Source organism: Lytechinus variegatus, chromosome 4 (genome assembly GCF_018143015.1).
Source record: "Lytechinus variegatus isolate NC3 chromosome 4, Lvar_3.0, whole genome shotgun sequence".
NCBI lineage: Eukaryota > Metazoa > Echinodermata > Echinoidea > Temnopleuroida > Toxopneustidae > Lytechinus > Lytechinus variegatus.
In genome coordinates, this window is record NC_054743.1 from 9,472,070 (window position 1) to 9,499,809 (window position 27,740).

The 27,740-nt window shown below is 37.0% G+C and overlaps 1 protein-coding gene across 1 annotated transcript in view; it reads left to right on the top strand.

Moving 5' to 3' along the window:
- The window catches only part of LOC121413326 (serine-protein kinase ATM-like), a 65,701-nt gene that overhangs the window by 32,509 nt on the left and 5,452 nt on the right, over nt 1-27,740 (top strand). The window contains exons 23-52 of the mRNA XM_041606110.1: nt 119-283; nt 817-1,044; nt 1,427-1,526; nt 1,995-2,165; nt 4,548-4,711; nt 5,284-5,533; nt 6,056-6,292; nt 7,436-7,741; nt 8,291-8,530; nt 9,022-9,151; nt 9,697-9,807; nt 11,124-11,307; nt 12,861-13,005; nt 13,401-13,589; nt 14,107-14,272; nt 14,848-14,935; nt 15,448-15,582; nt 16,129-16,329; nt 16,708-16,813; nt 17,335-17,489; nt 18,192-18,416; nt 19,838-20,060; nt 20,209-20,379; nt 21,580-21,696; nt 22,269-22,474; nt 23,347-23,821; nt 24,610-24,754; nt 25,414-25,637; nt 26,432-26,548; nt 27,284-27,442. Of these exons, the coding sequence (XP_041462044.1) occupies nt 119-283; nt 817-1,044; nt 1,427-1,526; nt 1,995-2,165; nt 4,548-4,711; nt 5,284-5,533; nt 6,056-6,292; nt 7,436-7,741; nt 8,291-8,530; nt 9,022-9,151; nt 9,697-9,807; nt 11,124-11,307; nt 12,861-13,005; nt 13,401-13,589; nt 14,107-14,272; nt 14,848-14,935; nt 15,448-15,582; nt 16,129-16,329; nt 16,708-16,813; nt 17,335-17,489; nt 18,192-18,416; nt 19,838-20,060; nt 20,209-20,379; nt 21,580-21,696; nt 22,269-22,474; nt 23,347-23,821; nt 24,610-24,754; nt 25,414-25,637; nt 26,432-26,548; nt 27,284-27,442 (5,533 nt within the window). The remainder of the gene's footprint in view (nt 1-118; nt 284-816; nt 1,045-1,426; nt 1,527-1,994; nt 2,166-4,547; nt 4,712-5,283; nt 5,534-6,055; nt 6,293-7,435; nt 7,742-8,290; nt 8,531-9,021; nt 9,152-9,696; nt 9,808-11,123; nt 11,308-12,860; nt 13,006-13,400; nt 13,590-14,106; nt 14,273-14,847; nt 14,936-15,447; nt 15,583-16,128; nt 16,330-16,707; nt 16,814-17,334; nt 17,490-18,191; nt 18,417-19,837; nt 20,061-20,208; nt 20,380-21,579; nt 21,697-22,268; nt 22,475-23,346; nt 23,822-24,609; nt 24,755-25,413; nt 25,638-26,431; nt 26,549-27,283; nt 27,443-27,740) is intronic.

Below are 27,740 nucleotides of genomic sequence, written 5' to 3' on the forward strand. Positions count from 1 at the left end.
CCATCATCCTGTCAGTCCTTTTCGCGACTAATCACATGGTTATCTTTAATCTATACATTGCTGTACAACCATGCAAAACATAGTAATGTTTATATTTTTCATGAAATATGTTTTACAGAGAGCTGGTGTCAGTGAATCGTAAGGTTCAAGAGGTGTGCGTAGAAGCATTGACTTTCCTGAGGACTATAACTCCTCACCTAGCAACACAAAGTGATGATGGGATGGTATCATCTGATGTCAAAGAATCCAGAGATGTTGCTCTTCTACTCCTCGCTGCTTTCTGGTAGGTAACATTAAGAATTCATTATTCAAATACCAAAAATTTGTTCAATTTTTAATGTATTTATTGAGGAGGCGCGATAGCTCAGTCGGTAGAGCGGGGGATTCGTATTCCAATGAACCGGGTTCGATTCCCACTTGGTGCGCTAGTGCCCTTTGGTAAGGCATTAATCCTCAGTACCAGGTCCTTCGGAGAGGACTTTAATCCGTTGGTCCTCTGTTTGCTTGCTTACAATCATTCATGCTTTCTTAGCAATCAGGTAAAAAATCACCACCAGTCAATCAATTTTCATTGTTTAGACTTTATTGATAACATTGCATTGATTCATTTCAAGTTTATTTTCTGAAGAGAATTACAATTATTGATAAGATGTTAATTCTTGATTAATGTGTGACTTGTATCTTTGATATATGTGTTTAATATGCTCATTCATTTCATATCTATTTATCTGTGTTTTTTTACTTTGTTCCACTAATAGAAGGTCTTACTCTTGTTCAAATTTTAGAAACACTTCCTATTGTACCTTTACTATGCAGGCAGCTGCAGTCAACCTACTCTACTCCTGTCAGACACCAGATAGCGCTATGCATGGAATCTCTCATTAAAATTGACCCAGACAGCCAATGGACAATGATCAAATCCAAAGGTCGTGAGAGAGGTCATGGTGATACCAACGATAGGCCAGAGGTTGTGACCTTGTTTCCCAATCTCCTTCAGGATAATGCCCATGAAATTAGGATGCATATGGCCACAGCAGTTGGCTGGTAAGAGTATCCTCTTTGTTTTTCCCCATATTTTCTGGTGATACATGTTTAACAGTTCAGTTTTGGTATAGCTTCGGAGTGTGCATTATGCATTTGGAAACTTCTGAAATATTTTATTTTTTGTATGTAGAGATAAGGTAGCTCTGATGACTGGTAATCTTTGTGACCACAAAGACTTATTTGTGAATTCCTTTTTGGTTCCCAGTGATAAGGTGACAGCTTCCTTCTAACGAACAAACAATAAACTATGAAGTGGCTACCCTGGGAGGAGGGGGTTATGATTATTGTTCATATTTCTGTCATTATTATGATCATCCTTTTTATTATCACTTGTTAATTACTGTCTACAATACCCACTGATGTCCATGATTCATGTTTACAGCTTATTCAAGTCATCTGGTGCCCAGCCTTACAAGACAGAGACACAGAACCAAGCTTTTGATCTGGTATATCAGACTGTTGAGGAGGCTATGCAAGTATCAGTAAGTCAACCATTCATTATCCAATGTACTTTTTATGTTCTAACATTAACATTGCATTTATTTGGTTTTGACTTTCTTTGGCAAATGATGTTCGTTTACCTCAGAAAGTCAAAACCAAATCATCATATGCCAGTTCCCATAATGATTTGGAAAAATGAGATCATACAGAATCCAATAAAATGATCACCCTGTTTGTAACTATGTATAAATAATATCTCATAAAATTAGTGTTTATTGCAACTCCATTTATTTATATTAACATTACTCATCATTGGCCTATGGCATTTATTTATGTAAACATGTTTCATATTGCTTCTTTAAATTAAACAAACCTACCTAAATTTGTTTATCATTTTTCAAATTACATCAAAAGTCAAATTTCAAGCCATATTTTCCCCAAATTGGTCAGTTTTCTCTGCTTCCAAAAGTTTTGGCTTGAGCTAATTTACTTGTATTTTGATTTATCAGGACGACTTTGGAGAGACGGAGTCGAAAGAGGAAAGCAGGAATCGGACAGCCAGTCTTCTGCTCACCCTAGCAAATGTCGCCCTCAGCAGTTATGTCTGTGAAAAGAAGACAATTTTTGCCTTACTACTCACAGCAAAGATCAACAAGATTCCATCATCGGTTATGAAAAAGGTTTGATTATAGTATTTCATTTGTGATTGTTGGCATTTAAATCATTTTTTTTTCAGAGAATAGGATCCATTATTATTTATTGAATACACATACAGTCGTCCTCAAAATTATTCATACCCTTGTTGATATTTGTGATTTTTCATGTTTGTGATGAAATGAATGCATTTTATCAAGCTTCTCTATGTGTGACCTACTAGTGAAAGAATAACAACAATGCACAATTCAAGAAATTTCTCTTTTCAGGGGTATTTTATTCATAGATATTCAAACAATGTCATGTTCAAAATTATTCATACCCTAGGTTTTCTGAGTCCAATGTCTTTCATTAATAGTCAATAGCATAGCCTTTGTTCTTTACGACTGCTTCTAGACGATTCCTGTAAGTGTCCACAAGCTTCCTGCACGTCTCCTGCGGGATGTTAGCCCATTCTTCGTTGGCGTAGGCCTCAAGCTGGGTCAGGTTGGTCGGGTTCCTAGCCATCACTCTGACTTTCAGGTCTCGCCACAAGTTCTCGATCGGATTCAGGTCAGGACTCTGACTTGGCCATTCTAGGACGTTGAAATCATGGTCCTTGAACCATTTCTTCACCAGCTTGGCGGTATGCTTTGGGTCATTGTCTTGTTGGTACTTCCAGTTGGGGCCAAGTTGGAGTTTTCGGCAGATTCCTTCAAGTTCTCATCAAGGATCTGGATGTAATCCTCCTTTTTCATGATTCCTTTGACTCTAACGAGGTTCCCTGTGCCACTGGAAGAGAAACATCCCCATAGCATTATGTGCCCACCACCATGCTTGACGGTTGGCACAGTGTTCTTTGGATTGTATGCTTCCCCTTTCTTCCTCCAGACGTATTCAACATCCATATGGCCAAATAACTCCAACTTCGTCTCATCAGACCACAGGATGGTTGACCAAAAGCTTGGATTTTGCTTCAGATGACCTCTAGCAAAGGCCAGTCGAGCCTTCAGGTGTTTCTTCCTGAGCAACGGTGTCTTCCGAGGCCTGCGTCCATGGAGACCTCCTTTGTGCAAGACTCGCTCGATGGTGGACAGGGACACCTTTGTCCCTGACCGGTCAAGCGTTTCAAGTAGGGCCTTGGTTGTGGTCCGGGGGTTGTTGTTGACCTCTCTGCAGATTTTCCTGGCAAGTTTAGGAGACACCTTGCACCTCCTGCCACGCCCACTAAGGTTCTTCACAGTGTTGTACCTCTTGTGCTTCTTGATTATGCTCTGGACTGTTGCCACAGGGATGTCATACTGCTTTGAAATGGCCTTGTAACCTTTTCCCTCAATGTGGGCATTCACAAGACGTTGCCGTAGGTCCTCACTGAGCTCCTTCTTCTTGGCCATGATTATCAGAGACTGAGAATTACCAGAATGCTTTCCTCTATTTATACCCTTTTAGAAAGATGCTATTTTCCATCATTGTTTAATGGCTTGTTTAACAAAGAGGGTATTTAATTCATTGGAACATCTTGAAATAAATATAGAACAAAGAATAGCACATTCCCAGACAGTGAAAATAATGTGCATTTTCATAAAAGGACATTTTTGTTGAGGTATTGGCAAGGGTATGAATAATTCTGAACAAGTGCAAAAAATAACTTTCGACCCTATCTATTATTATGCTAATGAAGACTTGCCAGCTCATATGTCAAATCATGCATAGCAACAAGCAGACAAAAGATACAAAGAAAGTTACATCATAATAGCTTTTACATGTAAAGAATGTACCAAAGAATGTTTTTCCACAAGGGTTATGAATAATTTTGAGGACAACTGTATGTGTAGGGAAATTTTTAAATTTGAAGTGTCTAGAATAAGAAATATGAGTACCAAAGCGCAGTAGTATATATCCATATACTAGTAGTGTATAGCTATACAAATTCATCATATTTATTAAATTGTATGGTATGATAAATTGACTGGGAAAATTATAATTTTCAATCTCTTGTCAGACTTCTTTCAAGTAAAGTTGAGTTGGCGTTGGAAATGTCCTGTAATGTGATGTTTATTGATGGATCAGATAAATGATTTTATGATTGACTTTGCATCTACATGTACGATCAACTGTTGAGTTTTGTAATTACTATAGCCTATCATGAGAAATCCTTAATTGCTTTTATGATCTCCATGTTCTGAAATGAATTGGTACAGTTGCATCAGATAATTTGACACCTTTGCCTAAATAATATCCATAAATCTAATGACAATAGAATATATTTTGCATAGCATATCCTGTGTTGTTACAGGTGATGAGGTGTATAGCTGAGATATGTCTCACTGTAGTAGTAGACAAGATCTAGCTGTATTTTTCACCTTAATTTACTCATATCCACTAATCTAATGCCAAAAGAATTGTGACTTGTGTATCCTGTGTTGTAGGTATTGAGCTGCATCGCTGAGGGTATCACTCACTGTAGCAGTGGAGAAGATCTAGCTGCATTACACCTTGGTTTCTTGGTTCATCAATGGCTTCAGGAGAGCTATGACATTAGGGAATTCCCCTATGGGGTTCTGGGATGCTCATCTTCTCAAGAGTTCCTGAGGTATGGCATGGTCATTTGTGTGTATTTAAAAATATATGTTATACAGCTATATCAATCAGATATAATTCAACGGCTTATCAAATGCTCGTATTGCCTCTGCAGAGAACTCAAGTTGCTATGTGTCTTTTTTAAATAGAGCAACTGTGTTAGCACTAGCTCTGGCTTGTTTTTACATATATTACTAGTATAAGCGATGTCCATGGTACTTCATGTGAACCCAAGATGATGCATGTTGCATCAACATAACAATTGATGATTGCAGTTTCATGTCCGTGGGCTATATTCCATAAAATATCAACATCTGGGGCCTGTTGCAGAAAGAGTTGCGTTTAAACGCAAGTCAAAATATCAAGCGCAAGTCCCGAATACGGGTGCTTCATTGGCTGAAAATCAAGTTGCGCAAGATTTTTGGAGTTGCGTTTGAATGCAACTCTTTCTGCAATGGGCCCCTGACCTCCTTAATGTGTAATACTCTCAAATCATCATGGCTGAGGTAGTTTATGATGTAAAATAAAATATGTTTTCTTGAATTGCTAAATTAATTTAGCTTGTTATTAATCCATCTCTTGAAGCAAGCACCATACGACCATCATACCTCACCTAGTCACACTGAAGAAGATAGATATGGTGAAATCAATCGCAGGAGAGCTGAAGCAAGACTGGAAGGAACTCTTGAAATCTTCCTTCCCTCGGACCATAGCTAGTCTTCTACCTCTCCTGGCTCAGTCTACAGAGCATAGTGAGAAGGCTGAAGAAGAGAAGGAGAGGGCAGCGTGGGCGGTACAATGTCTGGAGGAACTACAGAAGACTATAGGACAAGAGGTAAGTGTTGCATCAGGGATGCCGTTTCTCCAGCAATTGCTGGAAACCTGGCTGTGGACCCCAGCAGAAGGGAAGGGCGACACTTCATGCAAATTCAATTTAACTCACTTTGGTTTTGTGAGGTACTTGAGTTATTTGCCACTGGTTTCACTGTACCTGTACTGCATCCAAAAGTTTTATTTGTGTTTTGTAAGAAATTGTGATAGTTGAAAAAAGTGGAAAACAGAAAGACTGGATATTAAGATATGAAGGAGGGTTTATATTTGTAATAATGATTTTATATTCCATAACAATAAATAAATATTTGCAGTCAATGTAATTATTCATGTTAGCAAGCGGGAAGTGAGAGTTTCTGTCTGTCTCTATGTATTTGACTGTTTTGATCTGTTCTATTATTTTACAACTAAATCATTTTCATTTTGTCTTCAACATGCCTTGAAATTCATGTACATTACTTGTAAGGTATGTGGAAGTTCTTCATTTCAAGACAGTTACCATTTTTCTCACTCTTTACTTTATCAGACCCTGAATGCCTGGATCCAGTCCCATTTGGACCTGATTGTCGTTGAGCTTCTCACCATGTTGTATGAGCCTTGGACAGAGACTAGCCAGAGTTCAAAGTTCATGACCCCAAGTGACCCTGAACCTGACCCACCCTTCTTCACATCATACATGATCAAGGCCACCTTAGATCACCTGACAACCTGTCATGCCGGGGGTAGTTCTCTCACTCTCATCTCAGTCCTGGCAAAGACACATGTAAGTAGTATAGTCAATAGTAGGTTTATATTCATTTTGGTCTACAAGCTATTGGTCTGTTTCTCAGATAGTCTAATACCAAGTGAGCTAAACCCATAGGCCTGTATTCTGAAGTCAGGTTTAACTTAAACTCAGGTTTAAAGTTGTGGTTTAAGTATGGGAAGCCAATTGTTACATCAATCACCAATGGTAGAGATATCATATTTCAGCTCATTTGGCTCTGAAATCATTCATAATTGTCTAGGAAGTATATATAGATTATTGTCTTCACCATCGATGAATCAGGAAAAGAGCACAGTAAACATAAGAAATGTACAACTTGAATTTTTTTTTATACTTTGGCTTCCCATACTTACACCACAACTTTAAACCTGAGTTGAAGTTAAGTTACCCATTTAATCCTATCGTCGCATGCACCACGAACCGTCCTCTCTGCGAGATAGACACAGTGTGCTATTGTGCCTCGCGATTTCACCAAGAACCGTCCGCTCTGTTACGATGCCCACTGTAACGTAAATAATTCACATCAAGAAAATATAAAGATACAGGATGAAACTTTGGAATCTGAACTATCGAACGAGGAAGCCGGTAAATTGCTCTTCTTGTAGGTGCACTTATTGCTGGTTTTAGAAAAGTTTTTCTTTAAACGCGTTTTCTGCCAAAATAACTTTCGCATCGAAGTGCGCAGAGAGGAAGGTTCGTGGTGCGTGCGACAATATTCTCATTTAGTCTAATGCCCAGATTGTCCAATTTAGACCTCATGTAATAGTCATTTTGCACTCTTGGAAATGACTATTCCATTCATAAACATTTCATGTAATCTAATACGCCTAGTGGTATAAAACCAAATGGGTATTAGACGAAATGGGTGTAGCCCAACTGGAATTTATACAAAGATGTTCTTGGATCTAGTTCTCAATACAAGAATATATGTGATTTGTATGTAAAGAAAAGATTTTGATTCCTTTTTCAGCTCTAAAATGTGATAATTGTGAGAGTTAATCAGTCAAGATTCCGAAGTTTTATATCCAGTTTTCACTCTGGTTTTCACATTCGACGCAATATTACCCCTCCCTCCGCTTTAGCATGATTCAGTGCATCTCCCATCCTCAAACTATACCTCGTACTCTCCTCCGTCTCTAGGATAGTATCCAAAAAGTTCTCCTCGAGCTTCACCTGCGGATGTGGCGATGTCAGCAACCCAACGAGAGACGCCGTCTCCTGCTGGCGTATCGTCTCTTTGGTCTTCTCTTGATCAAGGATCTCGATACCAAGGTAGGAGCATCCTGGGTCCACGTCCTACAGGACTTGATCTATACACTGGTCCATACCATCCATCGGGCAGGGGAGGGCGGGTCATCAGTCATGGAGGGATCATCATCATTGGCTCTACCTTGTCTTGATCTGTTGAGGCATATCAGTGAGAAGGCTGTGGATAAGTGTTCAGAGGTAAGAATGCATGACATGGGATGCCTTTGACCATGATGATACAGTAGATGGTTCCATTGGCATTTTCAGGGGGTCATTCATTTGTCCATCCTTGTTTAGATCTCAGGGTATAAACTACAGAACTGTTTCACAGATCATCTTCAAACTTGTCCCAAGTATGCATATAGGAGTGCAGATGATCTGATTAGCTTGGAGGATTTCAGTGTCAACTGTCAAAGATCATGGAGTTTATTAGATGTGTCATCATCGGGTTAACTGGAGAGCCACTTCACGGATCAATTTCAAATATGGTTCATGTATGTATATTGAAGGGACGATCTGATTAGATTTTGGATTTTTTTATCAAAGGTCTCAGGTCATCATAAAGCTGAAAATATCTTGTTTTTGCAATAACTACATGTAACACAAGTTTTAAGGAACCAACTGTAAACTTGGTCAATGTTTGCATGATTTTTATGTTATAACATACATGTCTATCTGCATTGATTTTGGTGTCACTAGATGACTATTATGTTCATTGCAATAATTTGTTCTTTGTTGTTTATCTAGGAGTTCAGCAAGCATATAGAGGTGATCCTAGGTGCAGTCGTCCCTTTAGTTGGCAAAAGACCTGGTGATGTCAGCAAGCAAGCATTATCTCTTGTAGACTTTCTGGTGGTTGAGAACCATGACAAGCTTGAGGCAGCACTCCTGGACACCAACCCTCTTCCAGACAAGACTGAACTCAAGAAAGCTAGGAAGGTCCTGGAACAGATCAAAAGCAGACAGGAAGATAAAAATCTTTTGTCTGTAAGTATTAGTGTGTTGTTTCATAAAATATGTAGGTTTTAAAGTGATGATAAAAGCTACTCACATCAGGCTGTGTGCTTTGGCAAGAATAAATTTGACATAGAATTGTTGTTTCTGTCATTTACTACACTATGGAGTTAATATATTGGGAAATATACAATCGAGCTAGAAAATGGATGAAAAATGAGCAACTATTTAGCTCTTTAAAATGATAGAAGAAATGCTATTTTTGTTAATTGATTAAGAATGTTTTATCTGTGTAGGTAAATTGTTATAGAACCACAGAGGGTTGTTTTAAAGAAGTTGTCCATGAAGTGTCCATGAAGCAAAGACTTTAAGAGTAATGAGTTGAATTGAGTGGAATCACATTACCTGTTTGACCATTGCAAGATTTCAAGTTCTGTGACTTCCCAGTTAATACTTTCTAAGGTATACAAATCTTTCAAATTGTTGATCATGTTGTCAATGTCGATTGCTTCCATTATTTACAGGAGATCAACCATTTTCTAATGAGGGGTGGTCAGCATAGCAAGAATCATACTTTGGAGGGGCTGAATAGTTTGCATCATGAGCTTGCATCCAGGAAGGCCGAGCTCGCTTTGCTTGTCTCTATGTGTGCAGGTCAGTTATGCTCCATGATTGCATTTCATTTCAATTTTAAAGCCAATACAAACCCACAGCTTTCTATAGCACCACCTCAAGTACATGTAGTAACCTTCTCAATCTGGCCCCGTTCCTTACCCACAATGCAACGTTATGAGAAGTGTAGTCTTATGACATGCTCGGTTAAATGACAACATACTTATTCGCTCCTCGGTTAATTCATACCACATTATGAAATGTTACAAAGTAGCAAAATAAGTACTTTCCCCTGTAAATATAATTATAGTCTAGTCATACAGAAGTATATGTATACACTATATTGTTTATAGTAATCTCAAATCATATTTACAGGACTAGCTTTTATAATGTCAACACAGTCAGTGAAAGACAATATACAGTGTGGGTTAGTTTGGTATCACTTTTTTTTCAGAAAATTTATAGATTAATGGTGAAGAACAGTACATTTTGGAAATTATTTTCCCGAACACTTGGTTCTTTTATTCTTCTTTGTTGTATTAATCTTTGGTGTTCATAGACTTTTTCTTTCTACTTTTTTTAAATAGAAAATGCTGCAGAGAGTGTTCTTCCGCAACTCATCTGTGAGTTGGTATCATTGTGTGATAGTAACCATAGCAACCAAGATGGCCAAGCTTCTGCTTTACAGAAAGCAGCAGGTAAAGAGATGCAGAGATACAATGAAAATCATTTCATAAAGATTTCATCAAAACATTGTAAACTCCTTGTTGCTTTAAGTCTGTAAGGGAATCAGGGCAATCATACCTCACCAGGTTAATTTGTTTTAGCTGAAAAATATTTTTTTTACTCAATTGTTTACTGATAGCATTTAAGCATTAAGATGGACTCTTGCTAATTTAGTTACAGTACACTGCAAAGATAGAGGTATTAATTTTTTTACCACAGATATTGAGGGTGATGACCTTCTGAGAATGGAACAAACAATTACTCTGGTTCTTTTAAACGTCAGTCTACCAACAATTACTTGCTCATGAATCTTTTTAAAAGGGTCAATGAAAATAGTATTTTATCATCATATGAATGTGTTTTTTGTGAATGATTTTTCAATTGTTATTTTCAAAATTTGCTATATTGAATCACTTTAAGAGAAATGCCAGTAGTTGCAGTAAACACTGAATTCATGAGAAAGTCTGTAAAACCAGGCCCAATTGTCAGTATATCATCGAGGAGCCAGATATGATACAGTTACATAAACTGAACTGTGTGAAATCTTGAAATCTACGCTGAAAGATGTTCACACTGAAGATTACCAACACAGATAAGCGCATTTGGGACAGTCTGTTATTATTGTTTTGAATGTCGTGCCCGACGCTTGACCTGAATCCTGTGCTTATTTGCTAATTTCTCAGCAATTACACAATTTTTTCCAGAATCCTTTGGCACATATTTCTTATTTAAACAAACAGACACTTTGGTGGTCATTTCATTGGATTCTGTACGAACTCATTTTGATATCGTTACCAAAACTGACACTTACCTTTAATACAGGCAAGACTGTCAGAGACATTCCACTCATTAAAGAGAAATTCCAGTAATTGCAGTAAACACTTATTTCATGAGAAAGTCTGTAAAACAAGGATTAATTGTCAGTATATCATCCAGGATCTAGATCTGGTACAGTTAAATTAACTGAACTTTGTGAAATCTTGAAATCTACGCTGAAATATGTTCACACCGAAGATCCCCAACACATATAAGCACACATGGGACAATGTATAATTATTGCTTAGAGCGTCGGGCCCGACGCTCTACCCGAATCCTGTGCTTATTTGCTGATTTCTCAGCAATTACACAATTTCTTCCAGAATCCTTTGGCACATGCATTTTATTTATACAAACAGACACTTTGATGGTCATTTCATTGGATTCTGTACGAACTCATTTTGATATCGTTACCAAAACTAGCATTTACCTTTAATATAACTCTTCCGTATGATCTTACATTTCATACTAGGTCAATGCCTAGGTGAGATTGGATCTCCTGATCTCTCTGTTATCGCTCTCAAGAAATGGGGTGGAGGAGATCATGGAGCCAGCTACTCAACGGCTGTGAAGAGATTCAGTGACAACAATGATCCTATCAGCTGTAGGAATTCAGTTATACTTCATCTACTCAAGGAGTACCTTACTGATCCCTGGTATGATTAAATTTAATGTAATTTGCTTAAATTATTGAGTATTATTGTTCTCTCTGATGCATATTACATAAACACAATTTAAAAACTAAAATCATTATGATTGTAATTACACCAAGTTTCAAACATAGTAGGGTATATGCATCTAGTAACTGTACTACATGAAAGATCCATATTATTATTATTATATCAAAGACAAATGCTTGATATTTGCATTTGAAATTATAGTATTTCTTCATGAAATTCATTTATGTTAAAAGAAGGTTTGTCAGAATTGTCTTAGAAAATTGTGATATTAATGATCTGACAGTTCATTGATTTCTGTAGGTAAAGTCATTACCTGATTCTGTTCTTGTCTATTTTGAGGAAGAAACTAATCCTTGTATAATTGGAAAAATGTTGAAAACTACAAATGTCAGTAAGAAAGGGGTATTCGATTTATTCAGCAAGCCATATGTCAAGTTGGAGAATATTTTCTGCTTGATGTTATTTAAATTTAACATTAAGAAATGTCATCTGGTCTAAACGTTCAACAGTTAATATAGTAACCTATTCATTATCAAAGATCAATCATTATTCTTTCCCACCTTCATTGTGGGACTGTTTTTGTCTCACCTGCGAAGCAGAGTGAGACTATAGGCGCCGCTTTTCCGACGGCGGCGGCGTCAACATCAAATCTTAACCTGAGGTTAAGTTTTTGAAATGACGTCATAACTTAGAAAGTATATGGACCTAGTTAATAAAACTTGGCCATAAGGTTAATCAAGTATTACTGAACATCCTATTAGAGTTTCATGTCACATGACCAAGGTCAAAGGTCATTTAGGGTCAATGAACTTTGGCCGAATTGGGGATATCTGTTGAATTCCCATCATAACTTTGAAAGTTTATGGACCTGATTCATGAAACTTGGACATAATAGTAATCAAGCATCACTGAAAATTTTGTGCAAGTTTCAGGTCTCATGATTAAGGTCAAAGGTCATTTAGGGTCAATGAACTTTGGCCGAATCGGGGGTATCTGTTGAATTACCATTATAACTTTGAAAGTTTATTGGTCTAGTTCATTAAACTTGGACATTAGAGTAATCAAGTATCACTGAACATCCTGTGCGCATTTCAGGTCACATGACCAAGGTCAAAGGTCAATGAACTTTGGCCGAATTGGGTGTATCTGTTGAATTACCATCATAACTTTGAAAGTTTATGGATCTGATTCATGAAACTTGTACATAAGAGTAATCAAGTATCACTGAACATCCTGTTCAAGTTTCAGGTCACATGATCAAGGTCAAAGGTCATGTAAGGTCAATGAACTTTGGCCATGTTGAATAACCATCATATCTCTGTAAGTTTATTGGTCTAGTTCATAAAAAGTGGACATAAGAGTAACCATGTATCACTGAACATCTTGTGCGAGTTAGAGTAGTTTTCAAAGTCAGCACTGCTGCTATGTTGAACCGCATGATGCAGGTGAGACGGCCAGAGGCATTCCACTTGTTATTCATTGCACTCTGTGTAATGTAAAAAAGTTTATTTATTCTTTATCTTTGACAGTGTTGATGTAGTCGCAGCCTCTGCCAAGTGTCTGAAGATGTTACTAGGTACAAGGAGTGGACAGATATTCTATGAGGAGTACAAAGCTCAGAACATTGACACACTCCTGGCCTATCTGTATCCATTCAAATCATCCAAGAATAAGGTATGTATTCAGATATATTCTGATGTTTGTTGCAAAAGTTAGTTGATTCAGCTCTCTTAAAGATGAAATGAATATATTCACTATAGTTTTATTGAAACTAGAATCTCGGCTTGCTGTGGAAAAGGGGAAATGATCTCCGCCAGTAGGATAACTTGGATGACATGTAAAGTGAAGTTACCTTAAAGAGAGATATTTACTGTACATTTGATGGCAAGTAATCTTTAATAGACTCAAAGATGTACATGTACAATCTTGTTGACAAGAATACATGATTCAAAAGTACCTTATTTGGTTTGTTGTTTCTTCCATCATAGATATTTCTTTCAGGATTTGCTGAAAAGCTCTGTTATCATTAACATATTCCACTTTTCTTTTTATTTTGTTAATATCACTAGATGATAAAACTACCTGCTATTGACACCACTGATGAAGCCTTCGTAAGGCATGTTGGTGATGAGTCGCTATGGCAACCAGTGAGAGGGAGTCATGATAAATGGTTGAAGGACCTGACGATGGCTTTGATCAAGAGTGGTGGAGTGAGAGATGAGATCCTAAGGCTGCTAGAACCAGTTTGTCTGGCTAAGGTAAGATGGAAAGTTGTAATCATGTGTAAAATTTGAAGGCAACACTTGATTTGATTAACCAATTGAAACCAGAACCTGATGATGCCTGTACTAAGTGTAGGATGTAAACATTGCTGTGGTCAATGGGTTAACCCTTCTTGTGGCCATTGTCTCTAATTCAATAGCCACAGACTGCAAGCTTGTTCCGCAAACACTTATACATGATTGCAACAAAAGAATAGAAAAACATCCTGAAAACTAGCCAACACAAGTTGTTGCAAGTTATATTATAAAAATTTAACTGCGCAAGAATTTAATGACACTTATGACATGGGATAAATTCTCATTCATAAGTGTTTTACTATTGTCTTGTTCAAAATTTAATGAGACCATAAAAATTCAAGCATTGTTCCAAGCTGTTTTAGACTTTGATATAATAGTATATGACCCAACAATGGACAGCCTTAAAGAGATCTCATGTTCTAGATGATTTAGTTTTGGAGAATGAGTCATTTATCATTTCCATCTTTTCGTTCAGGTTGAGTTTGCTGAGAGGGTATTCCCCTACCTGATCCATGATATTCTGACTGCTGATAACACCCTCTATAGACAGACACTCTCGGAGCAGATCAAAGGAGTGTTTAATACATTCACAGAGTCGGTCATCAACAGTCGTGCTCCTACCCCTATGCCGGGATCACTAGGTGATTATCTTGTTCATTTGATGAAGATAATGATAATTGTTATACTTTGATTTTACATTGGATAGTTATTGGTCGGTTATTTATGAAACTTCTCTGTCTGCATGCCATACTATGTTATCATTACCCTTATCCAGTCTAAATGCTTAGTGCCAAGAAGGCTTATAGGTCTTTGATATGGCTTGGCCTGGGATTGAACCACAAATCTCCCGTTCATGAGGTGGATGCTTGACTTCTGAGCCGAGATAATGCTTCAGTGACTTTTTGTTGTGGGGTCTTTGGGCATTCATCAAATTCCTTCTAAGGAGGCAGCATGTTTCTTACAAAAACCTTGCAATTATGATAACTTTGCCATTATGGTAACTACCATTGTAACAGGCTCATCAGCTAATCAAAATCAATGTTTCCATGGTAGTTGACATAATGGCAAAGTTACCATATGGGACCCAGATCTGCTTCAGTTGCATTGTTGCCTGAATCTTCTGTGATAATAAGAAAGTGTATGATTTACTGTCATTTTTAATTTCTAACTTAATTCAGGTTGATAATGTCATTGCATTTTTATTTCATTATTGTAGATCAGAGAAACCAAGGTTTAGGTCAAAGGTCAATCAAGACGCTCCTTGATACAATCCACTATCTTAGGACACAAGGAAGATCTAGTAGGTAAGATCAAAAGTTCTTTAGTGTAGTAGGTTTCACGGTACACCATGTATCTTTCTTGGGCAAATGTTGGTCCTGAAAAGGACCACCCAATTTTGATGTTTCGACAAGAGTGTTCTTGTCGTCATTTGCCCAAGAAAGATACATGGTGTACCGTGAAACCTACTACACTATTCTTCTTTGCCATGGAAACCTTCAGAAGTTAAAAGTTCTTTACTTACTTATATTTGCATGATCTGACCAGTGTGGTCATGTCTATTATACTGCACATAACTAGGTGTTTAAGTGCGACTCTAGGCCATACTTAAATCTTTGTGAAACACCCCCTTCTTACTTAGTGTATGGTAGGAATGACATTATTGTACCACTATCTCATTCACATTAATATCTAATGTTGTATTACTGCTTCTCTATCTTTCTCTAATAGGCTATGACTATCTGTCTCGGTTAAAGAAATTTATTGATTTTATATCCATTATTATCGTTATCTTGATTTTTAAATAAATGAATTATAGGACATCTCGATTGACTCCATGGGATAATAATTTCTGGTTGGATGTAGATTATCTTCAGATGGCTCAGGCTGCTCAGATGTGTGAAGCTCACTTTACATGTTTGCTCTACTCTGAGATATGGTGCAATCATCAAAGGTACGCTCTAGACAATAGTCAAGTATTTTAAGATTCAATACACAATCCATTGAGGTATGATACAAGGAACACAATCTGTTTAAGTTACCTCATGTATTCTAATCACGGTGCATTAGAAATCCCCCCCCAAAAAAAAAAAAAAATAGGGGAGAGAAACTTATGACATCAGTGATAAGTCATGTTATTTGAGGTTATGAGGAGCTAATTATGATGCCATCAAATTCATTATACTTTTGATTAAGTTTATTTTCTTCTTACTGTTATTGGGAATCTGATTGAACAACAGCTTAATGTCATCTTGCGCAAAAATGTTGCAGAATTTTGTCCTGACAGGTCTGAATAAGATTTTATTCCAAGTTTAAAAAAGCTGATGTTATAAGTCATTAAAGCTGATGTTATAAGCCATTAAAGTTGATGTTATAAGCCATTGAAATTCTAATATTTCATTTGTTTAATAGAGAAACATGTCTTCTGTATTTCTTATTATACATGGCCTTGTCAATTTTTGAGATATATAGAATTTCTAATATTTGTTTTTTGTTATAGGATGGCCAATCCACCGACACGGAGCGGAGGACCTATAGAAACCTTCACCCAGGATTCCCAGGAATCCATCTCACTAGCATCCATCTCCATGGAAACTGGCATCAACCTCCAATCTCTTCTAATGGATGCGTTTGGAAGCATAGGAGAACCTGATAGTGTGTATGGGTGTGGAGCAGGCAGGCTGGTGGATACAAGTGCAAGGTAGCAGTTTCATTCTCTTTGATTCTTCTTATTTTCCTCTTTTCAGGGAATGTAGTACCTGTAATTAAAAATGTTTGAGTCACGAAAGGTTAAGTGTGCAATTTTGTATTCATAGGCCCATCTATTGTGATACCCTTCAGATTTAGACAAAAAACATTTGTAATTACAATTTGCTCATAAACAGATGATGGTCATTGGTGTGTAGTTTAGACGAGAGTTTGCATGTATCTATTTATGTTTCTGCCAGTTGCTTTACATTTTGTTTATCAAACATCAATGATTGTCAATTTTTTATTTCAAGGTCAGTGTGAATGTTTGATTTCAGTGTTCTTCCAAGGTAACCAAGATAAATATTTGGACTTTGGTTTCTTGAGACAGAATCCATACATATGAGCATGAAGGTGAATGGGGTAAGGCTCTAGCTGCCTATGATCTTCAGATGCAGTCCTCTACATCTGGAGCAACACAACTCGGTCTTCTACAGGTATCTTGATGAAATCTTGTCATTAAAAGATATCATCTAGATCAATTTATTGGTTGATTACATCTTTGAAAGAAATTTAAAATATCCATTTGATTTTATGGTTGTTGTTTTAAATGTTATGTCTCTCAAAGTGTACTTAATGGAGAAAATGTTTCCACAAATATACCAATCATTCTATATACTTTGTGAGGGAGAATAAGGACTAGTTAGAAATATCAGCAAAGAATAGTTTCAGATATAGAAAGAGATGCCATCAAGATAAACTTTTAAAATGTCAATCTCAGTGTACATACTAAAAAATGGAACTGAAATGGGAACGGGGAATATAAAAGCCCCTCCGAAAACAAAATAATACAAATAAATGAATAAATGAAATAAAAGTATAAATAAAATAATACTAAGAAAATTTCAGAAGATAATAAGAAATTAATAAACCAGCTGGGGAGTTAATGAAAATAGGCAAAGTGCAGAGGAAGATCAAGAAAATATTTGATTTATTTTGTCATGTATTTTAAAAACAGGCTATGCAGAACTTTGGTCTATCAGGAATCCTCCAGACCTACTTAGCTGGACAGAAGGCCCAAGGTCATCAGTGTGAGGGTGACCAGGGTCTACTGGAATACCAGTATGAAGCAGCTTGGAGGAATGGATTGTGGGACCTGGATCTAGAAGAGAGGTATGTTTGACCATGGGAGGGGGGGGAGAGGGAGAGAATGGGAAAGGAATTATAAAGGGAATATATGGTAATGTATGCTAACATTATAGAGCCAAGGTGTATACTTCAGTAGTTCTAGATCCACAAAAGATCATCAAGTGTAGTGCACCAGATTTTATGTTATTGAACATGTAATGCTGGTGCTTAATCATCTGTCATCAACCAAATGTGTGGTTTGTACAAGTATCCTGTACCTGGTGTGTGCAGAGGAACTGTGTAGACGTGTTATTTGGCTTCCAGGGGGGCGTTTCATCAACATTTTTGTCCGACAAGATGTCAGATCTCACATCTTTCCTTGATTTTGATTGGCTGAGAAGCACTGTAACTATGGTAACTGTCGGATAAAACTGGACTTGTCGGATAAAACGTCCGACAAGTCCTTTCATGAAATGCTCCCCAGTTGAGCGTTTCATGAAGCTTTATTATAGCTGTAAAGTGATTTTACGAATGAGTGCTGATCCTTTCTGGTGGTAAATGATACACACCATATTTCCTTTGGCATTGATTTAGTTTTGAAGAAATGGTCACAATTCGCTCGTAACTTACGAATAGCTTTATGAAACACCCACCTGGATGTCATCATAACTTATTGCAGTTAAACATCACAGAGCAGTCATCCTTTATTACACAAATGTTTTATACAAATCCTAAATTTTTTTACAGCTCTGTTAAAGGTTCATTTGGCTACCATGAGAATGTGTTCAGGGCACTGTGTAGTCTCAAGTCTAAGGACCAATCCTCCTACCAGTCAGCCATAGAGAGAGCCATGACAGGATTGACCCATCTTCTAGCCCATGTCAGTCTGGAGAGTGTTCAGAGAATATACCCTCTCATGACTAGTCTCAGGGGACTACAGGAGATCAGTGTTGCAGCTCCATTCATACTCAAGTAAGATTTAAGGAATCTTGTTTTACGGTCAAGTCCACTCTAGAAAAAGTTTATTTGAATAAATAGAGAAAAATCAAACAAGAATAATGCTGAAAACTTATCAAAATCGGATGCAAAATAAGAAAGTTATGACATTTTTAAAGTTTTGCTTATTTTTCACAAAACAGTTATATGCACAATTCAGTGATATGAAAATGAGAGTCACTATTTTTTTTTTTTTATTGTTTAAATTATAGAATATTTTTACAAATTTGACAAATAGGACCCTCTTGTTTAAACCACAAAATGTTAAAACAATGAAATCCCACATGTTCATGGAGGAATGATTTTTTTTCACATGGCAATAAGGAGAAAATTAAAGTATTTCATATTTCACATAATAAAATACAAAAGAAATAGTGAGTGAGTGACTGTATTTCTGAAATTCAACAAAACTTAAAAATATCATTACTTTCTTATTTTAAATTGGATTTTGATGAAATTTTCAGCATTATGCTTGTCTGATTTTTCTCTTTCTATCCAAAGCAGCTTTTTGTTGGGGTGGACTTGTCCTTTAAAGATTTTAATTCTTGGTTAAAAGAAACAGCTTGGAACTATTCTGCCGTACTTTGGCAAAAAGAAGCAAGATACAAAAACAAAAGTATCATTTGTTGAAAATGAGCAATGTGTGTTCGTCATTTACATAGGCATCAATGCAATTTAACAGCATATTTTCTTCAATATCTTTCCGTAGAACGATGATTTCTTCCCCAAATTTTGCCTGAACATGCAACATGCAAAGGGTGTTTCAGCAAGAACAATAACTCAAATTTGACTGATGTGTCACTTGCTTCCTTTTGCCAAAGTTGGGCAGCATTGTTAACTCTTGTGAAGGGTCTGATGAATTGAAATGATGTATTGACTCAACCAGAGTAGAAGGGGGAGGGGTAAGGGCAATTGCTGCAAGGTAAAGTTAAAATTCTTGTCTTCATAAGATGGGAATCAAGTAGAATGTATTAAATAGTTACCCAAAGTAATCTTAATTTGCCAACATTCTATGATATCCATTAATCAGCATTTTATTGTTCAATTGAAGTAAACCCGACTATTCAGGTGCTACAAGAAACTTAAACTCAATAGCAATTAATTGCAAGTAAATTTCAGGTGATAAATCAGTCATAAGTCTGGCAAATAATGATAAATATGCACTTGGTCGCTGGTCTCCTTGAAACAAGCAGTAAATATAAATTTTCTTCATGACTTCAGTTACAATTGATATATAAGTTGTACATTTGTCTCAGTAAATTGCAATCAGTTGATAAAAAATTTCTTGCAGCATCCCTGAGATTTAAACCATCACCTAATTACATGTATTGTCTATGGGAATTGAAATTTCAGTAGTCAAGAGTTATAATTTATTGCCATGATACTGTCATCAGCAGACGCAGTATGGAGAGCAAGCCTATCTTTGACACATGGACCTCACAGCTCCCCCTGATGAATAACAGCTTTGAGTTCAGTGAGCCGACCCTTGCCCTCAGATCCACCTTATCTCAATTAGTGCATGATGGGATAGGTGAAGAACAGCGTAGAGAGTTGCATAATGGGATTGCAAGTCACCTCAAGACACAGGTTCAGTGGGCAAGAGATGCTGGAAGGTTTCAGGTAAGAATTATGAAGTCTTTTAGTTTCATACATAATATTCAGAACTTTGACTTTTAATTGACCTGAGTTGTTGATTATTGAAATAAGAAGTGCACAGTGCAAATATAATATCAAAGAATTTTTGTAATATTTGATTTTCTTTACACAGGTAGCTGAAAGAGCTTTGGTACATCTGAAGGAACTGGAGAAGAAGCGGGGCCATACCAATATCGTAGAGGGGTGGTCAAGCTCTCTTGAAGAGGCTCTGCTATTCTGGGCTAAAAATGAGAGGACCACAGCATTACATCTCATGAAGGCTCAGATTGATCGGTTATCAAAGGTTAGATCATTGGGGAAGGTTCCACAAAGCTCATAATTTTATGCACAAATCACAAAAAGAAGACTTTACCAAAGACTAGAAGTTGCTTGTATGTGCTAGATAAGATTCTCAACCATTAATTAACTGATCCACAATGTGTTGCACTCAACCCAGGTGAGGTAAATGGGTACCGGTAGGAAGTAATTCCTTAAGAAGCTGTGTGCGCTCTGAACGCATAGCTTAGCCGGGTAATATAGGAGCGCCTTGAGCACCTAACAAGGTGGATATGTGCACAATATAAATACCCTATATTATTATTACCCGTCAGCTAAATGGGAAATATAATATTTGAAGAATGAAATTCTTGTTGATTTTTTTTTCTTCCTGTTAATATTTTTGTCAAATTTTTGTCAAGGTCATGTTTCTTGTCAAGTCACCAAAATTATTTGTTTTCCGTAATTTATTCTTTTGAGAGATTTGTCGTCGAAGTTAGTCATTATTAATGAAAATCAAAATGTGTATTTCACTGTACAAGTGTAACACCATGAATAAAGTTAAAGGACAAGTCCACCCCAACAAAAACTTAATTTAAAATTCAACAACACTGAAAATGTCATCAAAATCAGATGTAATATAAGAAAGTTATGGCATTTTAAAGTTTCGCTTATTTTCAACAAAATAGTTATATGAACGAGCCAGTTACATCCAAATTAGAGAGTTGATGACATCACTCACTCACTATTTTTTTGTATTTTATTATATGAAATATGAAATATTTTGATTTTTTCGTCATTGTCATATGAAATGAAGTTTCATTCCTCCCTGAACACGTGGAATTCCATTATTTTAACATTTTGTGCTTCAGGCAAGGAGGTCCTAATCGTCAAATTCGTAAAAATTGAAATATTGTATAATTCAAACAATAAAAAATAAAAGAAATAGTGAGTGAGTGACATCATCGACTCTCTCATTTGGATGTAACTGGCTCGTTCATATAACTATTTTGTTAAAAATAAGCGAAACTTTGAAACGTCATAACTTTCTTATTTTACATCCGATTTTGATGAAATCTTCAGCATTTTGCTTGTCTGATTTTTCTCTATTGATTCAAATCAACATTTTTCTGAGGTGGACTTGACCTTTAATGAAAATCAAAATGTGTATTTCACTATACAAATGTAACAACATGAATAAAGTTAATTTATTCTCTTCTTTACACAGTCTCCAGATCCAAGTAACTACAAGACTTATGCCACAATGCTCAGTATCTATGGCAACTGGCTTGCAGAAACTCGTTCACAAAGTCCTAACGTCATTATGGAGGATTACATGGAAAAGGTATGATCTTTGTTAAAATACCTGTTTATGTCCTTTAATAATATAAAATACATTTTTTTAAATTACATTTTAGCTCCATAATGTGCATAATGTGAAAAGTGTTAATGTGGTTTACACAATTTTCAATTCAGTTTCTTAGATATAAAACAGAATAAAATGCTGTAGTCCGAAGACTAATTGCACAATGTTTACATTAAATATTATTTCCATTTGAAGATTGTATACACACTTAAAAAAATTATTCACATTTAAATGAGAAACAGTTGGTTGATTGAGTCATGCATAAGTGAGATTTCTGTAGATAATACTAGCATGGGATTCTGATGATTGTGTATTGGAAAAAAATCATATCCATTTTTGCTTCACAGAATTATGATAATAAATCTTTTTTAAATTTCAACTGTACATGTACCTGATATGGACTTTTACATGTAGCTTAGAATATGATACATGTAGTTTTACTAACTGAAGTGGCTACCCTGAGTAAATATAACATCATTATCATCATTTTTTTTATTTTCATAACCATAGAATTCAGTATCCAATTGAAAAATAATGATATTGTTTTCCAGGCAGTGACCATCTTCATTGATGCGAGTGATACGAGTCAAGAAGCCGTACATGCCTATCATTCCCTGGCAAGGTTTGCTGATGCTCAGTATCAGAGTTTAGTCGAGTACATGAAATCTAAAGACTATGAAAACAAGAGGAAGCTCATGAAGACTTCTATGGAAAATGTGGAGAAGATGAGGAGCATTGGAATTAACAGTAGCGATAGGTAAGATAAGATGATGATTAGGAGTATGATGAAGATGGTAAGGAGGAGTAAGTGAAGGAGAAGGAGGAGGGTGGTGATGATGCTGATGGTGATGATGATGTTGATGATGACGGTGTGATGATGATGAAGTTGATGATGATGATGATGATTGTGATGGTGATGATGGTGGTGGTGGTGGTGATGATGATGATGGTGATGATGGTGGTGGTGGTGATGATAATGATGATGATGACAATGTTGATGATGATGGTGATGATGATGATGGTCATGATGGTGATGATGATGATGGTGATTATGATGATGATGGTGATGATGGTGATGATGGTGATGATGATGATGGTGATGATGGTGATGATGATAGTGATGATGGTGGTGGTGGTAGTGATGATGGTGTTGAAGATGATGATGATGGTGGTGATGATGATGATGGTGATGTTGATGATGATGGTGGTGATGGTGTTGATGATGATGATGATGGTGATGATGATGGTGTTTGATGATGATGGTGATGATGATGGTGTGATGATTGTGATGATGATGATGGTGGCGATGATGCTTATGATAATCATGACAATGGTGGCCAGAACAACGATGATAAGGAGTGGGAGCATAGTGATAATGATGTTTATAACGATGATGGAGATATTCATGCCTCTGACAGTGATGATGATGATGATTCTGTATGTATTGAGCCAGGAAGGGATAAATATCCCAGTGCTAGAGCTTTTGGCTTACCATGATTTCCTGTGGTTTTAGGAGCCATGATGTCAATTGCAGGATTTATAGCAGAGACAAAATTTTTCCACCCACCAGCAAGTATAATCTTGTGCAACTTATTTCTCAATGTCTGATTGTTTTTGTTTAAATTGTAGGTACTATCGGATCCAAGCAAAGCAGCTAGCTATTGACCAGAAAGAGGTAGAGTCAATGCAAGAAGACTGTAGAAACTTTCTTGTTCGAGCCATGGAGTGCTACCTGCACTGTCTAGAGGCTTCAGACCAGTCCCAGGACACCCGCGTCTTCCGCCTCTGCTCTCTCTGGTTCGACAACGCTACAGTCACCCAGATCAACCTCCTCCTAGAAGATTCCATTGGGAAGATCGAGAGCAGGAAGTTCCTTCCGATGATGTACCAACTGGCCGCTAGGATGACCACCAAGGTCCAGGGCAAGGAGGAGTTCTACACCAATTTGAATAACTTGATAGAGAGAGTTGCAGTGGACCATCCTCACCATGCGCTACCGGTCATCTTGGCTCTGGCCAATGCTAACCTGGACTCGATCGTCAACTCTAAGAAGACAAAGCTTGGTAGGGGCAGTGGCGGTGGAGACCTCTCACAAACAGATAAAGTGAGTTATGTGTCCAGTTTACTTAGCACCATTTTTATCATGATAGAAGATGGCAATAATAATAATAGCGGCATATTTACCCAGGGTAGCCACTTCAGTTCCGAAAACTGTTCTAGCGGGCCCTGCTATTATTACCCCGGCTTTTGCACGGCTACCTTGATCGGGCGCTCGAGCATTCGAGGAATTTTTTCCTACCGGGTACCCATTCACCTCACCTGGGTCGAGTGCAGCACAATGTGGATAAATTTCTTGCTGAAGGAAATTGCGCCATGGCTGGGATTCGAACCCACGACCCTTTTTTTTCAAAGTCCGAAGACTAATCCAGTGGGCCACTACGCTCCACTGCAATTGCATGATTATCTGAAGATTATCTGTATGCAATAGAAAGAGTGTTCTATTTACAAGCTGCTGATCAAGTCTAATCCCAATTAATAACAGGCAAGCAGCAACAAACATAGCCAAAGATCATCATTAGGTTGTGATTTAAATTCTCATTTTTTTTTTAAATAGCCAGCACCATGAGCATCTTTGGACAATTTGAGCGTACTATAATTATCACTATTATCATACTCGTCAAAATGGCATGACATTTCCTCCAGTGATACTTCTTCTTCAGCAAAATATGCTCATTGAGCCAAATATAAAGCAAAATCTTATCACAATTGCAACCCAAGTCTTATATGTTCAGAGAATCAACATAGATGCAAATGTCTTCTAATATTACCATTACTGTTTTTTAAACAAATCATTATTATTTTTTTTAAATATTGTGTTTTGTTGAAATCCAGGATCGAATGCAAGCAGCCGTTGATCTAAGCAACAAACTAATGACCAAGAAACCTTGTTGTGACATCATACCAGCCATGAACAAACTATCTGAGGCTTATATTAGAATGGCCTATTGGGATGTATCTTCTATGAAAACACAAACAAGTAAGTTTAGTGGTCCTTAGTCACCTTACAAAATCAGAGCCAAGGTTGGTAGTGTCATTTGACGAGACGTTTTACTTTTTATCTGTACTTCACATGTAGATTATTACATGAGAAATTGTTCACTTTAAAGTAAAGTCACACTTCAAGTTTGTGCCTCATCAACTGCATGTATACCACTCTGCAGTGTATCATTACACTGTTACAGAAGACGAAGAATGACAAATAAAATGCTCAGAGACAGTATTTTGTATTTAGTGAAAACAATCCAAGTGGAGTAGTCATCCGAAGATGAAAATGATCTTAGTCACATGGACTTACTTCTTACTTGCAGTGATCAACTTTACCCCTCCCTCCTTTCTGATAACTTTTGTCTTGCCTGAACAAAGTTCAGCCAAGACCTAGTAATCACTTTTCCTGTTGCTCCATTGATCTGTTACGAAAATGTTATAACTGCTCTCATTTCGTTATTTCTGCATCAGTTATGTTCATACTTGCTGCATATGATCCTTTGGTAATACAACATGTGTGTCCGTGAAGATGATAATGTCAAAGGTCATCTCAGGTTCGAAAGATTATGTTGCATATTTCATTGACCAGGCAAAATCAGGCGAGACACGTGGTTAGTGAACTACCTCGTTATTGTTCCTCTTGTATTTTAGAGGCCATTTCTATCGCATCCAACCAGCCTCTTCTCCATCTGAGATCCCTCCATCATGTTGCCGTGCCAACCCTGGAGCTAGATGTCAAAGCATCCTGTTGCTATGATGACATTGTTTACGTTGAAGGTTTTGAGCCGACCTTCAAGCTCGCTGGTGGTATCAACCTTCCGAAGATCCTTACATGCAGAGGATCAGATGGGGTCAAACGGAGACAGCTCGTCAAGGTACAAACCACCCTCAAAGATCAATAGTTCATATTCCTTTTAGATCTAATGTTGCGGGATACTAGTAATTGACTGGGAGCTAAAATCACTTTCATATTTTTTGTAACATAAATGATACACTTCCTGATTGGACGGTGGAATCTAGAGATTGAAATTAGATGTCAGAGAATGAACAACCTTTGTTATTCTGGATAAAATGCATGCTTGTACAAGTGTTACAAACAATGCATTGTTTATTGTGAGGTCCATCTGGGCCCCGTCTTACAAAGAATTACGATAGATCCAATCAATCATAACTCTATGGAAATCCATCAGTGTCATATTTTTTCTACAGGAAATTCGCATTATGTTCTTTGTAAACAAAAAAGAAGCACAGTGAATTTTCAAGAAAACAATGAATGCATGAATATACATCATAGTTGGAAAATATTTTGAGCAAACATGAATGGTATATGTTGACGTTGCCGGCCGTCCATAGTTGTGATTTATCGGATCAATAGTAACTCTTTGTAAGACGGGCCCTGGATTGAATGTCATCTTACACATCATTTCCTTGCAGTTATCCCACCCAACATCATCTCATAACTAGATATCCTGATGTTCATGTTCAGTAAACAGGTTGACATTTCTCTATTGAATGTGTAAAGTTTCCCCCCACCATTTTCTCCATTCTTATTTCACTTCCTGAAGTGCTTAGATTATGATCATTTGAGGAATATCATACAATCAGTTATAGATTTGTTTTATCACCTCTTATATTGAATTGGGTTGATTGTGATTCTATTCATTTGTAGGGGAATGATGACCTGAGGCAAGATGCTGTTATGCAGCAAGTTTTTGGTCTAGTGAACCAACTACTCAACAAGAATACAGATACAAAGAGAAGAAAACTACAGATCAGGAGATACAAGGTAATTATACTATGTAAGCATCATGGTGGAATAGTTTCAACTCCCATCCCTCAAGCCCTGGTCCCAATGGTATTTAGGAATATTTACATATGTATTGCCCATAAAATTGGTTTATATTCGTTAAACATCTGCAATATTTGTGAAACATTCGCAATAACCCGAAAAGGCAAGTTTTTTTCTCTCCCAGGATTTTTTAGCAGCACAACATTGATTGTGGATGAGTATCTGCCGAACATCTGTACGTTATACGAGGAAATTTGTCATTTTGGGTCAATTTTTTGCATACGAAAATGAGTGCAGAAATTTGCATATATACGATTTATGCATGATTAATTCTCCTACCAGTGGGACCGGATCTTTAATCAGAGGGTCACATCTTACTCCGGACATTGTTTTCTGTCTAGAAAATTTATCCATATTGTGTTGTATTCAACTCGGTTGAGATAAATGGGACCAGGCAGGAATTTACCCTTGAAATTCAGAGCACATGACAGCAGCTCTGCTAAAGCCAGTGTAATTATGTGACATATTGCCGAGCGCGAAAGGACTTCTGATAAAGGCACACGTTATGCCAAAACAAATAATAATAAGAATAATACATAAGACTTATATAGCGCACTTTCCATCTTCATTATATGCTCAAGGCGCTTCAGAGCAGAACAACAAAAACTATTTACATATACATATACAAATACTACCACTACTAATAATAATATTTGTTGTGTTTGATACTAGGTTGTGCCTCTCTGTCAGAAGAGTGGTTTGTTAGAATGGTGTGAAGGAACGATGCCTTTAGGTCTCTATCTCATAGGAGATGGTGAGAATGATCTTGGTGCCCACGTACGCTATCGCCCAGGAGATTGGAAGGCTAAACAATGCAGGAGGAAGATGGCGGTGAGTAGACTCATTTTGCTGATTTCATGGCAATCATACATTTCCTACCAGAATCATTCTGCACATATATTTCTATTTATACAAACAAACACTTTGGTAGTCATATTATTGGATTCCCTTCTAATTCATTTTGACATCACATATAATCATATCATCATTACAAACTTTCAAATCTAAAATGAAGTGTTTTCTAACAGTATCAGTTTTGGGCACTTTGTCACTCATCCAAACTCTCTCATTCTTTCTCTTTTTTGTACACCTCAGGTTAGAATGTTTCTGGAGAGATGGCTCTTCATAA